The following is a 14,752-nucleotide window of genomic DNA, read 5'->3' on the forward strand; positions in this document are numbered from 1 at the left end:
AATCTTATATTAATATTGTGATTAAACAAATATCAAAAAATTAGAATTTCAAGATGTATTTCGAAATTAAATGTTAGCTGTTATGAAATAAAATTTTCAAAAAATAATTCTCACTTTAGAGTTTAAGAAATCTTTGAAAATACAAAGTCACCTCTCTATTATAACAAAGCGAATTTGAAAAAAAAAAATCTACAAAATAAAAGAAATTTTTTGTTCAGAAAAATATACAAGATTGTATTTTAAATTATCCTCACAAAATTTAAATATATTTTTTCTAGAGTGTTTTTTAAATTTGTGTTCTGAAAACCTTTTAATATATTATGAATAATATTTTTTTTAAAGATTAAAATTTTTGAAATGTCCTTTTTTTGTTCTGTATTTTAGTTATATAATTTATATTTTTATTTGGTAAAATTATACTTCACATAAATGTAAAAATACGAAACATAGTTGACAACTTTAAAGAACTTATTTTTCTTAAGAAAAGAAAAAAAGTACATATAAAAATTTTAGTGAATCTTTTTTATCTCTCAGTGTATTTAAGGATTAAATTATTTTATCTTCATTCATTTACTTATATTGAAATCTACTTCACAATACATGTTAAGCAATGAGTGGTAAAAATAAAAATTACCAAAATTATATATTTTACATTAATTATTAAATAATACTAATAAAATTAAAGTTCAAGCAATATTTATTTAAAAGAAAAAGTCACAATTTTTATCTGGAAAGCATAAATTTTTATTATTTTCACGTAATAAACAAATATAACAGTTTAAACTATTTACTACATATTAAAATTATTCAACAAATATGTGCGCAGTTGTGTGTTAATTTTCGTATAATTTTTTAAATTTTACTAGTAAATTTTTTTTTATCATCTAATGAAAGTACTTCTTATGTATCACGAATTTCATTATAAGTTACAAAAATCAACCTTATTGCCTTCACTATGTGGCTGGCTTCAAGAACAAAATAGGCCAAATCAGATAGACAAATAATTGTGGCACAAAAAATAAATAAATTGGGAGCTGCGTATTATTTTACGTATAATTTTTTAAAATTTACTAAACACTTTTTTTTATCATCTAGAGGAATGTACATATGTACCATAAATTTTATTACAATTCACAAATTTGTTCACAACTCCCAACTTATTTATTCTTTATGTCATAATTATTTGTCTATCCGATTTGACATATTTTTTCTTAAAGTCAGCAACATAGTAGCCACATAGTGAAGGCAATAATGGTTGATTTTTGTAACTTATAATCAAATCCGTGATACATAAGAGGTATTTCCATTGGATGATAAAAAATATATTTATTTATTGTGTCTCACTTATTTGCCTATCTTATTTGGCGTATTTTTTCTTCCAGCCAACCACCTAGTGCAAACAATAAGGATTGATTTTTCTAACTTATAATCAAATTTGTTGTACATAAAAGGTATATCCCATTGCATGACACAGAAATATTGATTGGTAAATTTAAAAAAAATTGTACGAGAAGTAATACGCAGCTCTCCACTTATTTATTTAAATTACCAAATGGCTTAGTTTTTTCTTCAAGTCAACCACCTAGTGCAAGCAACAAGGGTTGATTTGTCTAACTTATAATAAGATCCGTGGTACATAAGAAGTACATCCCATTGAATGAAAAAAAATTGATTACTAAATTTTAAAAAATTGTACGAAAAATAACACGCAACTCCCCACATATTTTTTCATTGGGATCCACTCATTTGTCTATCTTGTTTGGCCTATTTTTTTCTTCCAACCCCTAGTGCAGGTTAATTTTTGTAACTTATATCTAAATTCATGGTACATAAGAGGTACATCCCATTGGATAAAAAAAAGTATGATTAGTAAATTTTAAAAATTTTTACAAGAAGTAATATAGAACTCCCCACTTATTTACTTATTGAGCCCATTTATTTGCCTATTTTTTTCTTCAAGTCAGCCATACAAGAAATAATGGTTGATTTTTGTGACATATTTTAAAATTCACTGTACATAAGAGGTAGATCCCCATTGGATATAAAAAATATTGATTATAAAATTTTAAAAAATTGTAGGAGGAGGTAATACGCAGTTCTCCACTTATTTATTTATTGTGCCCCTTTATTAGTCTATTCTTTTCTTCAAGCCAGCCACCTAGTGCAAGAAACAATGATTGATGTGGCTAACTTATAATAAAATTCGTGTTACATAAGAAGTACATCCCATTGGATGCAAAAAAAAAAAGATTGATTACTAAATTTTAAAAAATGTTACGAAAAGTAAACCATAACTTCCCACATATTTATTCATTATGCCCCACTTTCATCCCTAGTGTAAAAAATAATGGTTGATTTTTGTAATTTATAATCAAATTCATGCTACATAAGATCTACATCCTATTGGATCACAAAAAAGATTTATTATAAAAGTTTAAAAAATTATACATAAGTAATACGCACCTCTCCACTTATTTACTTATTGTGCCCTATTTATTGACCTATTTTTTCTTCAAGCTAGGCACCTAGTGCAAGCAACAATGGTTGGTTTAGCTAACTTATAATAAAATTCGTGGTACATAAGAACAACACCCTATTAGATGAAAAAAAGATTGATTACTAAATGTTAAAAAATTGTAAGAAAAGTAACCTGCAACTTCCCACTTATGTTTTAATTGATTGGGGTCCACTCATTTGCCTATCTTGTTTGACTTATTTTTTTCTCCAAGTCAGCCACCTATTGCAAACAATAAGGGGTATTTTTGTAACTTATAAGAGGTACATCCCATTGCATAACAAAAAAAATATTGATTTGTAAATTTTAAAAAATTGTACAATAAGTAATACAGAACTCCTCACTTATTTACTTATTGAGCCCCATTTATTTTACTATTTATTTCTTGAAGCCTAATGCAATAATTAAGAGTTGATTTTTGTGACATATTTTAAAATTCATGGTACATAAGAGGTACATTTTATTGGATGACAAAAAAATATTGATTAAAAAATTTTAAAAAATATTACGAGAAATAATACGTAGCTTTCCACTTATTTATCTATTGTGCCCAATTTATTGGCCTATTTTTTTTTTCACGGCAATCATCTATTGCAAGTAACAAGGGTTGATTTGGATAACATATAATAATATTCGTGGTACATAAGAAGTACATTCCTTGGATGAAAAATGAAAAAAAAGAATATGATTACTAAATTTTAAAAAATTGTATGAAAAGTAAAACGCAACTCCCCACATATTTGTTCATTGTACCCCACTTATTTGCTTATCTTATTTGACAGATTTTTTTAGTGAAAAAAATAAGGGTTAATTTTTGTAACTTATAATCAAATTCATGGTACATAAAAGGTACATTCCATTGGAGGACAAAAAAAGTTTGATTAGTAAATTTTAAAAAATTGTAAAAAAGTAATACGCAGATCCCACTTATTTATTTATTGTGCCCCATTTATTGTTCTATTTTTTTCTACAGCCACCTAGTGCAAACAATAAGGGTTGATTTTATAATAAAATTTCTGGCACATAAGAAGTACATTCCATTGGATGAAAAAAAAAAGATTGATTACAAAATTTTAAAAAATTGTACGAAAAGTAACATGCAACTTTCCATCATGTTTTCATTGAGGACCACTGATTTGCCTATCTTTTTGGGCCTATTTTTTTCTTCAAGGCAGCCACCTAATGCAAACAATGAGGCTTGATTTTTATAACTTATAAAAGGGACACCCCATTGGATAACTAAAAAATATTGATTTGTAAATTTTAAAAAATTGTACAAGAAGTAATACACAACTCCTCACTTATTTACTTATTGAGCCCCATTTATTTTCCTATTTTTTTTCTTTAATGGTTGATTTTTGTGAGATATTTTTAAATTGTACATAAGTACATCCCATCATATGACAAAAAGATATTGATTATGAAATTTTAAAAAATTGTACGAGAAATAATACGCAACTCCCACTTATTTACTTATTGTGCCCCATTTATTGACCCTTTTTTTTTTCTTCAAGCCAGCCACCTAGTGCAAGCAACAAGATTGATTTGGATAACTTATAATAAATTTCGTGGTACATAAGAAGTACATCTTTTTTATGAAAAAAAAATTATTACTAAATTTTAAAAAATTGTACGAAAAGTAAAGTGCAACTCCCCACATATTTGTTCACTGTGTCCCCACTTATTTGCCTATCTTATTTGGCGTATTTTTTGCTTTAAGTCAGTCACCTAGTGCAAAAAATAAGGGTTCATTTTTTAACTTATAATCAAATTCATGGTACATAAAAGATACATCCCATTGGAGGATGATAAAATATTGATTAGTAAATTTTAAAAACTTGTATGAGAAGTAATACACAACTCACCACTTATTTATTTATTGTGCCCCATTTATTATTCTATTTTTTCTTCAATTCAGCCACTAGTGTAAGCAACAAGGTTGATTTGTCTAACTTATAATAAAGTTTGTGGTACATAAAAAGTACATTCCATTTGATGAAAAAAAAATATTTTAAAATATATTACGAAAAGTAACACACAACTCCCCACATATTTTTTTATTGGGGTCCACTTATTTGCCTATCTTATTCGACCTATTTTTTTGTTCAAGTCAGTCACATGGTGCAAACAATGAGAGTTGATTTTTGTAACTTATAATTAAATACATTGTACATAAGAGTTATCCCATTGGATAACAAAAAAATATTGATTACTAAATTTTAAAAAATTGTACAAGAAGTAATACACAACTCCCCGCTTATTTACTGATTGAGTCTCATTTATTTACCTTTTTTTTTTTCTTCAAGCCAACCACCTAGTGCAAGAATTAAGAGTTGATTTTTTAAAATTCAGGGTACATAAGAGTTACATCCCATCAGATGACAAAAAAGGTTGATTATAAAATTTTAAAAAATTGTACTAGAAATAATACGCAGCTTCCCACTTATTTACTTATTGTGCCCCATTTATTGGTCTATTCTTTTCTCGAAGCCAGCCACCTAGTGCAAGAATGAAGCGTTGATTTTTGTGACATATTTTAAAATTCATAGTACATAAGACCTACATCCCACTGGATGACAAATAAAATTGATTATAAAAGTTTAAAAAAATATACGAGAAATAATACACAACTCCCACTTATTTACTTATTGTGTCCCATTTATTGACCTTTTTTTTTCTTCAAGCCAGCCACCTAGTGCAAGCAACAAGGGTTGATTTGGATCACTTATAATAAAACTCGTGCTACATAAGAAGTACATCCCTTTGGATGAAAAAAAGAATGATTACTAAATTTTAAAAAATTGTAGGAAAAGTAAACTGCAACTCCCCACATATTTGTTCATTGTGCCCCACTTATTTGTCTATCTGCGCATTTTTTTTCTTCAAGCTTACCTAGTGCAAAAAATAAGGGTTCATTTTTGTAACTTATAATCAAATTCATAGTACATAAAAGGTACATCCCATTGGACGACAAAAAAATATTGATTAGTAAATTTTAAAAAATTGTACGAGAAGTAGTACGCAGCTCACCATTTAATTATTTATTTATTATGCCCCATTGTTCTATTTTTTTCTTCAAGTTAGCCACCTAGTGCAAGCAACCATGGTTGATTTGTCTAACTTATAATAAAATTTGTGGTACATAAGAAGTATATCCCATTGGATGAAAAAAAATTTGATTACTAAATTTAAAAAATTGTACGAAAAGTAACACGCAACTCTGCACATATTTTTTCATTGGGGTCCACTTATTTGTCTATCTTATTCGGCCTATTTTTTTTCTTCAAGTCAGATACATAGTGTGTAAACAATAAGGATTGATTTTTGTAACTTATAATTAAATACATGGTACATAAGAGGTACATTCCATTCGATAACAATAAAAGATTGAGTAGTAAATTTTAAAAAATTATATAAGAAGTAATACACAACTCTCCACTTATTTACTGATTGAGTCTCATTTATTTGCCTATTTTTTTCTTCAAGCCAGCCACTAGTGCAAGAATGAAGCGTTGATTTTTGTGACATATTTTAAAATTCATAGTACATAAGACCTACATCCCACTGGATGACAATAAAATTGATTATAAAAGTTTAAAAAAATATACGAGAAGTAATACGCAGCTCTCCACTTAATTACTTATTGTGCCCCATTTATTGGCCTATTTTTTTCTTGAAGTCAGCCACGTAGTGCAAGCAACAAAAGTTGATTTGGCTAACTTACAATAAAATTTGTGGTATAAGAAGTACATCCCATTGAATGAAAAAAAAATTATACGAAAAGTAACTCGCAACTCCCCACATATTTTTTCATTGGGGTCCACTTATTTGCCTATCTTATTCGGCCTATTTTTTTTTTCAAGTCAGCTACATATAAAAAATAATTAAATACATGGTACATAAGAAGTACATCCCATTGGATAACCTTGGATAACCAAAAAAAGATTGATTGTACGAGAAATAATACACAACTCTCCACTTATTTACTGATTGAGTCTCATTTATTTACCTATTTTTTTCTTCAAGTCAGCCACACCTAGTGCAAGAATTAAGCGTTGATTTTTGTGACATTTTAAAATTCATGGTACATAAGATCTACATCCCATTGGATGACAAAAAAAGATTGATTATAAAAGTTTAAAAAATTATACGAGAATTAATACGCAGCTGTCCACTTATTTACTTATTCTGCCTAATTTATTGACCTATTTTTTTCTTCAAGCCAGCCACCTAGTACAAGCAACAAAAGTTGATTTAGTTAACTTATAATAAATGGTACATAAGAAGTACATCTCATTGGATGAAAAAAAAATTGATTACTAAATGTTAAAAAATTGTACGAAAAGTAACATGCAACTTCCCACTTATGTTTTAATTGAGGTCCACTCATTTGCCTATCTTGTTTGGCCTATTTTTTCCTTCAAGTCAACCACCTAGTGCAAACAATAAGGGGGTATTTTTGTAACTTATAAGAGGTACATCCCATTGCATAACAAAAAAATATTGATTTGTAAATTTTAAAAAATTGTACAAGAAGTAATACACAACTCCTCACTTATTTACTTATTGAGCCTCATTTTTTTCCTATTTTTTTTCTTCAAGCTTAGTGCAAGAATTAAGGGTTGATTTTTGTGACATATTTTAAAATTCATGCTACATAAGAGGTACATCACATTGGATGATAAAAAAATATTGATTATAAAATTTTAAAAAATATTACGAGAAATAATACGCAGCTCGCCACTTATTTACCTATTGTGCCCAATTTATTGGCCTATTTTTTTCTTCAAGTCAGCCACCTATTGCAAGTAACAAGGGTTGATTTGGATAACATATAATAATATTCGTGGTACATAAGAAGTACATCCCATTGGATGGAAAAAAAAAGAATATGATTACTAAATTTAAAAAAATTGTACGAAAATTAGAACACAACTCCCCACATATTTGCTCATTGTACCTCACTTATTTGTCTATCTTATTTGGCGTTTTTTTTTTCAAGCCAGCCACCTAGTGTAAAAAATAAGGGTTAATTTTTGTAACTTCACCTCGTTCATATGACTTCACCTTGTTCAAGCATAGTACATCATCTTTCAATTTCGTACATATATGCTCTCAAACCCTTCACTAGTATTTTAAGGGTGTGTTCGCTTGGTAGGATACATTTAAAAGAGAGTGTAAAGATGGATTTGTGTTAATTTGAGTGGATGAATATGTGTGTTTTTTTGAGTGGATTTAGAGGGTAAAAAGAGTGGATTTGAAAATGAATTTCATAAAAGTTAGTGAGTGATTTGATTAATGTAATAAATTAAAAAAAATAATAGATAAAAATTTGAAAATTACTAAAATATCCTTGATGGTAAAAATTAAATTAAATGATAATTAGATGAATTAAATTTATTAAAATTTAAAAATATAGTAATTATCATTAATTAATATACATATTTATATATTTTTTTATTATTATTATTATTTGCTTTTAAAAAACAAACATGGTCCAAAGGAAGAAAAATCATATTATCATGGATCGAATTCACTCAATGGATTTGGAAGACCTATTAGTTTAATAAAAAGTGTATTTGGAAATATCATGGATTGATTACAGTTGTCATGGATCGGTTCTACTCTCACATTTTCTCATGGATTGGTTCCGCCCTCATGGGATCGGATCCCTCTCCACCAGCCGCACACATGCACATGAAGAAAACATATTTAATTTGAGGGTAAAAATGTATTTAAATATGTATTCCTCTCAAATGACATCAATTTAATGGAGACTGCAAAATCAGTAGATCCCGCAAATCGTCACCTTTTCTTACTCTTACACCCACCTAGACGAATGCAGATTTCACCTCTACTCCATTGTCATTCTCTATGAATAGTTACTTCCCTTGAAGTGAACATAGCTTAAATACTGTAAAAAAATCTTGACAGACTCCTTCATGATCACATTCTAGCATCGTATGTAAGAGCTCCGTGTTGGAAAGATGAAACAAACAAGTCATCTAGCACCTCAACGGAATGATGACCCTAGAATAAGTTATTAGAAAATATATGCAATATGTTATCATTTTGACTCCATCATTAACTAGTGAAAAGCTAAATTGTGTGACGTCATTGGAGATATATTCTTCAAACAAGGCATCATAGGTCCGTCAACCCTTGATGGATTGCATCATTAGTTTATCTAATTGGTTATTTCCAATCACTTAATCACATTCAACTATCACATATCAATCATCAATTACTTTTAACCTCCCGACGCATGAGATTCCAATCTAGTACTTGGCCTGACATGTAGTTAAGGCCAATATGTATCCGACATTAAATCATCAAAATGAAATATTTGTTTCTCTTTCATTCGTAGGTAACTTTATAAATATAATAATAAAATTAAAGCCACAACTTGTTAAAATCTTTAATTAAAAAATAAATTAACATTAAACCGAATTCAAAATAAGTTTTAGTGTACAAAAAGAAATGCATTTCTTTCCATCGTACCAAACACATTCTAAAGAGTTTTCACCAACCAAAACATGCAATGAATCTTTTACATTTCAAATTCAGAGTTAAACTCCAAAAGGAAACTGCACTTTTCATATAAACTCAAACCCGTCCAAATCCACGTCCCGTGTCGCTAACAAATGAAACATAACTCACATATTCTAATACAATATAAATAAATGGTGTTACACATCCTCATCAGATCACTCATGAAAATTATCAACATGCTTTGAGAATCATCACATCCTATATTTTACTTTCCTAATTGAGTGACACCCAACAAAGAAAAAGAGTTGGAATCCTCAAGGTTCCTATTAATAAATGACCAGCATTCTTGAATGTCATCTTCCATGCTAATAGTTTAATCTTTGCAGTCTGATAATTTAACACTTTAAGCCTCAACCCCCCACAACACAATGGTCAGAAACCATTTCTCCGTTGTATAACTGTTTGTTCCTCTCCACACTTGTTTCCAATATGTCTCCATTTGACACGGAAGAGAGATCTGTAACAACAGTCCCAAGACTTTTGGAGTATAATTCTGCTGACTTTCCATTTTCAAAAACAAGAGAACCCTCCACAGCATATGCTTCTTTCTCGGGATACTTAAATGATATTCCATTCTCTAAATTCTTCATGACTTCTGAAGTGAATTTTTCAGATTTCGTTTCTTGCACACCTGATTCACCATTAACACTTGCTTGTGTTTCTACTTCATGATCAATATTTGCTTCAATACCCACGTTTTCAGTATGAATTAGGCCTATCTTATCTCTAGGAGTTTTCCTCTTAGAAGATTTCCTTTTAAATCGTGCTTTCTTAGGCTTTGGGGGATTCGAATTCTCGTCGGCTATCAAAACAGATTCTGCTACCCTTTTTCTGCATGGAAGGACTGTCAACTGTGGATGGCCAGCCTGGTTTTGGGAAGCATGCGATGCACTTGTCTGGATAGCTAATAAAGCAGTTCTGGCAGCTTTAATCTCTGCTTCCTTCTTGGTTTTTGCTGCTCCCCCAATATAGAGTATACCTCCAATGTCCACCGTACATGAAAATACTGATGCTCGACCAGGTGTTTCATCCTTTTTGCACTGATACATAGGCATTGCATAGTTCATTTTCTGGGCATATTCCTGAAGTAAATTTTTGCATAATCCTGTTTCATGCTGGATGTAACACCACCAACATGGTCAGAGGCAGCAAACGCACAATAACTTGTACAGCTCAAGGAGACCAAAATGCTGAAACTAAAAGTACTAGATGTCCAGAGACAATACAACAAACACAAATCCCCAAGATAAATTGGGCAACGGGACTATAAGCTCTTAAAAGTGTCAGATCTGATAACTACTAATCATGCATATTCCAAGAATCAAATAATGATTTAGGTGGGTGAAAATATAATCTGCAAAGTGAAGTCCTACTGGGCCAAAATATATTCTATTAACTAAAAATGGTTATCAGTCTCAGATGGCTGTGTGTAGTTGCAAACTTTGAAAACACTATAGTGGGAAGTGGGATGACTACTATCTTAAATATAATAATGCACACTAAAAATGATTAAAAGAAATTCATGATAAACAATAACTAATACATCACAGTTTAAGCGCACAATAACAATCGATCTAAGAAAAATAAGAACATAGTAATGAGGTAAAAATGAAAGCTGATGGTGAAATTAATAGGAATATATTAGTATATTCGAAAAGTGTGAAGGGGAGTGTTTTGCAGTATGGAATTGTATATGTTCTGAATGTATTGTGTGTATAATGCAGAGCACACAATATGTATTTATACTACTGAATAGAATCAATTACAATAAAGAGCACACAATATGTATTTATACTATTGAATAGAATCAATTACAATAAAAGTACATAATAATATGGAATCAATCATCATAATTTACGAGATTATGTAACGGTTGATTTTTTGGAAATATGTAACCGCTGATTATATTCTAACAAGTAGAATGGTCAAGAAAAAAGGTTTAAAATACATGCATTAGGCCCAAAAATTCCCTCGTAACGCTCTAGTTACTGAGGCTTAGATTCAAGAAAATTCAACCTAAATTGGGCTTTAGTCACTTCGTCCGACAAAAAATGCATTAGAAAACATGATTAAAAGAAATTCATGATAAACAATAACTAATACATCATAGTTTAAGCGCACAATAACAATCTATCTAAGAAAAATAAGAACATAGTAATGAAGTGAAAATGAAAGCTGATGGTGAAATTAATAGGAATAGAGCATCATATTAGTATATTCGAAAAGTGTGAAGGGGAGTGTTTTGCAGTATGGAACTGTATATGTTCTGAATGTATTGTGTGTATAATGCAGAGCACACAATATGTATTTATACTACTGAATAGAATCAATTACAATAAAGAGCACACAATATGTATTTATACTATTGAATAGAATCAATTACAATAAAAGTACATAATAATATGGTATCAATTATCATAATTTATGAGATTATGTAACGGTTGATTTTTTGGAAATATGTAACCGCTGATTATATTCTAACATGTAGAATGGTCAAGAAAAAAGGTTTAAAATACATGCATTAGGCCCAAAAATTCCCTCGTAACGCTCTAGTTATTGAGGCTTAGATTCAAGAGAATCCAACCTAAATTGGGCTTTAGTCACTTCGTCCGACAAAAAATGCATTAGAAAACATGATTAAAAGATTAAAAGAAATTCATGATAAACAATAACTAATACATCATAGTTTAAGCGCACAATAACAATCGATCTAAGAAAAATAAGAACATAGTAATGAGGTAAAAATGAAAGCTGGTGGTGAAATTAATAGGAATAGAGCATCATATTAGTATATCCGAAAAGCGTGAAGGGGACTGTTTTGCAGTATGGAATTGTATATGTTCTGAATGTATTGTGTGTATGGAATTGTATATGTTCTGAATGTATTGTGTGCATAATTCAGAGCACACAAGATGTATTTATCCTATTGAATAGAATCCATTACAATACAGAGCACACAATATGTATTTATACTATTGAATAGAGTCAATTACAATAAAAGTACATAATAATATAGAATCAATCATCATAATTTACGAGATTATGTAACGGTTGATTTTCTAGAAACCATTTTCTGAAAACCTGTAACCGCTAATTATATTCTAACATGTAGAATGGTCAAGAAAAAAGATTTAAATACATGCATTAGGCCCAAAAAATGCATTACATTCAAGAGAATTCAACTTAAATTGGGCTTTAGTCACTTTGTCTGACAAAAAAATGCATTAGAAAACGGGAGAAAAAGCATACTTTTACCCAAAAAAGAACAACTAAACAACATGATTTCAAGGGTCAAAGAAGGTTTCAGAAACCTATACAATGGTAGCGCCACATTTAGCATGTGAAAATCCACACTTTGCATGCACAAAAAAGTTGATAATAGTTAAAGACTACTTACAACAGGTTGAGTGATGGATTGATTAACAGCATTAGATTTGGCCAACTCAACCAAAGCAACTTCGGCAGCGGACTGCTCTGCTGCCTTCCGATTGGAAAATCCAGGCAAAGAACCATACCGGACATCATTCACTATCACTGTTGACCTGAAAGAAGGTTCATGGGAAGGTCCTTCCTTGATAGTTTCATAGACAGGAGTAGGTAGCCCCGCCTTCTGCGCATACTCCTGCAATCGACTCTTAAACACATAGCAATTTGAAACGCCTGAAACACGTATAGGAAAACACATGCAAATAGTTAACACATAGTAATATCCCAACCCATACAAATGGCGTGACAACTAAGCCAGTTTCGATCCACCTTTGATTGCAGCGAACCCTATCAAAGTTTACATTTTTTTTAACAAGCTATTACTTCATTACTTCAAACCTAGTTGATCAAACACCCTTCACGAATCCCCTTAAGCATAAAGCACATTTCTCTTGAACCCTACATTCTTTTACAAAAACTCACTCCCTCATCTAGAGGGACAGAATGATTCATGAAAGCAAGAAATCAAACCTTTGTCTCCGATTATTCAGTTAAATTTAAAAAACAATAGAGGGAATACCTTGGAAATCGTCGTTAGTGAGCATCGGTGACGGTTACAGAAGGATTGAGTGAGTGATTCTGAGACTCTAATTGGTTCACTCAAACTTAATGAGCGGAAAAAGCGTGGATGAATGTTCAAAACGGTGTGAGAAGATAAAAGAAGAAGAAGAAAAAGGTGGTTTGTGTGTGAAGTACATGTGGGAGGCAATGCCGGAATCTGCGCCGCTCTCGTTTTATTAAGTGGCTAGGACGCGTTTAATTCGGGTGCATAGTACCCGAAAAGGCCCATTCATCTGGTCCATTTGATGCCATTTTTCACTCCTTGATTTTTCTTTCTGCACAATCCAATGGCCCATACTTAGACAACAATGGATTCTTGATCACTTTTCAATGTGATGTATAGTGATCTTTTTTTCTTTTCTTTTTTTTATAATGTGTATATTTTTTTTCTTATAACTGTATTTTATTTTATAACCACTTTTGTTTTTTAGTTTTTCTTGTAATTTATAAAGTTCAGTATATGTTTGCTAACCTCCAATCCAATCATAAAACCTAAACTACTCTGACCATAATATTTGTCCTCTATTCAATTAAAAAAGGACAAATTTGTTGATTATAAATAAGTTGCAAGAAAGTTCATTTAATGATAACAATGTGAAAACATTCTAAGTAGTGACCATACATTTAATTTTGTAATCTTGCATCCCAATCATTGGATCTTTTTAAGCCATTTTTAATGTTTTCTATATGCTGTGTATTCAAGAAAAACAGATACATTTAATATTTCAATAATACAAAATACTTTTCTTTCTTTAATGAGTATAAAATTTGTAAAAATATATTATTAGAAAATTCAGTATCAACTTCTTTTCAATTATTGTACTAAAAAGTCAACCCAATGTAAAAATAGTTCTCAATTATAGTTTTTGCAAAATGTTTGGGATCAATGGAAGGGAAAGGTTAACTAGTAGTGGAATCATATGGACCTAACAATGTGGATTTTAGGAGTGAAACACTATGTTGACAAAGACATTATAATTGAGATGCTCAAATATTATGAGGAAGAAAGTGACAATAATTGTCTCTAGTTGACTTTGTGTGAACCACTTGAACATCATACTCAAACTCCTATTAAGAGAGTTTGTGTGTGTCTAATCCTATTTTGAGATGCAAAGAGTTTGTTTGTGGATAATATTATAAGCATTTTTGTTATAACTAGTAATTTAAAAAAAAAAACTAATTAAACAATTTTTACAACAAAGAGATGAAGAATACATAATAAAAATACTTTTAACCCTAAAAAATAAATAAATATATATATCATCTAACCATTCTCTAAATCCTCATATCACAAGACTAAACGATGTTAACATGGAATACAGTGATTAAAAAAAAAAGTGATTGGTTCATTGGTTATAGGAAAATATAATCAACATCTTGAAAGAATGTCAGGAAATTCTATAAAGGAAATAGTAAACAATCTTACAAGATATTTGTAAGTTTGGGCTCAAATATGCATATTGAATTCTCAATTTGGGTCAACTCTTGGGCTATTTCTTCCTGTATATCTCTTTTTACTTCATACACCCCTATAAAATTTAATAATTCAATTTTACTCTATTAAAATTCTATTAAAAATCTTAAATGTAACCATTTTCACTTCATTCTGTGTGTTGCGCAGACTACTCCATCACCACC

At 30.0% G+C, this 14,752-nt stretch overlaps 1 protein-coding gene across 1 annotated transcript; it reads right to left on the minus strand.

Annotated features, from left to right (window-relative positions):
- Positions 1-9,052: 9,052 nt before the first annotated feature.
- LOC114163281 (double-stranded RNA-binding protein 1-like) lies at positions 9,053-13,295 on the minus strand. The gene is made up of 3 exons (XM_028047497.1): positions 13,074-13,295; positions 12,465-12,727; positions 9,053-10,182 (listed from the first exon to the last, which is right to left on the minus strand). The coding sequence occupies exons 1-3, from the start codon at positions 13,096-13,098 to the stop codon at positions 9,418-9,420; spliced, it is 1,053 nt and encodes a 350-aa protein (XP_027903298.1). The 5' UTR covers positions 13,099-13,295; the 3' UTR covers positions 9,053-9,417.
- Between the last annotated feature and the right edge of the window lie 1,457 nt (positions 13,296-14,752).

Source organism: Vigna unguiculata, chromosome 9 (genome assembly GCF_004118075.2).
Source record: "Vigna unguiculata cultivar IT97K-499-35 chromosome 9, ASM411807v1, whole genome shotgun sequence".
Taxonomy (NCBI): domain Eukaryota; kingdom Viridiplantae; phylum Streptophyta; class Magnoliopsida; order Fabales; family Fabaceae; genus Vigna; species Vigna unguiculata.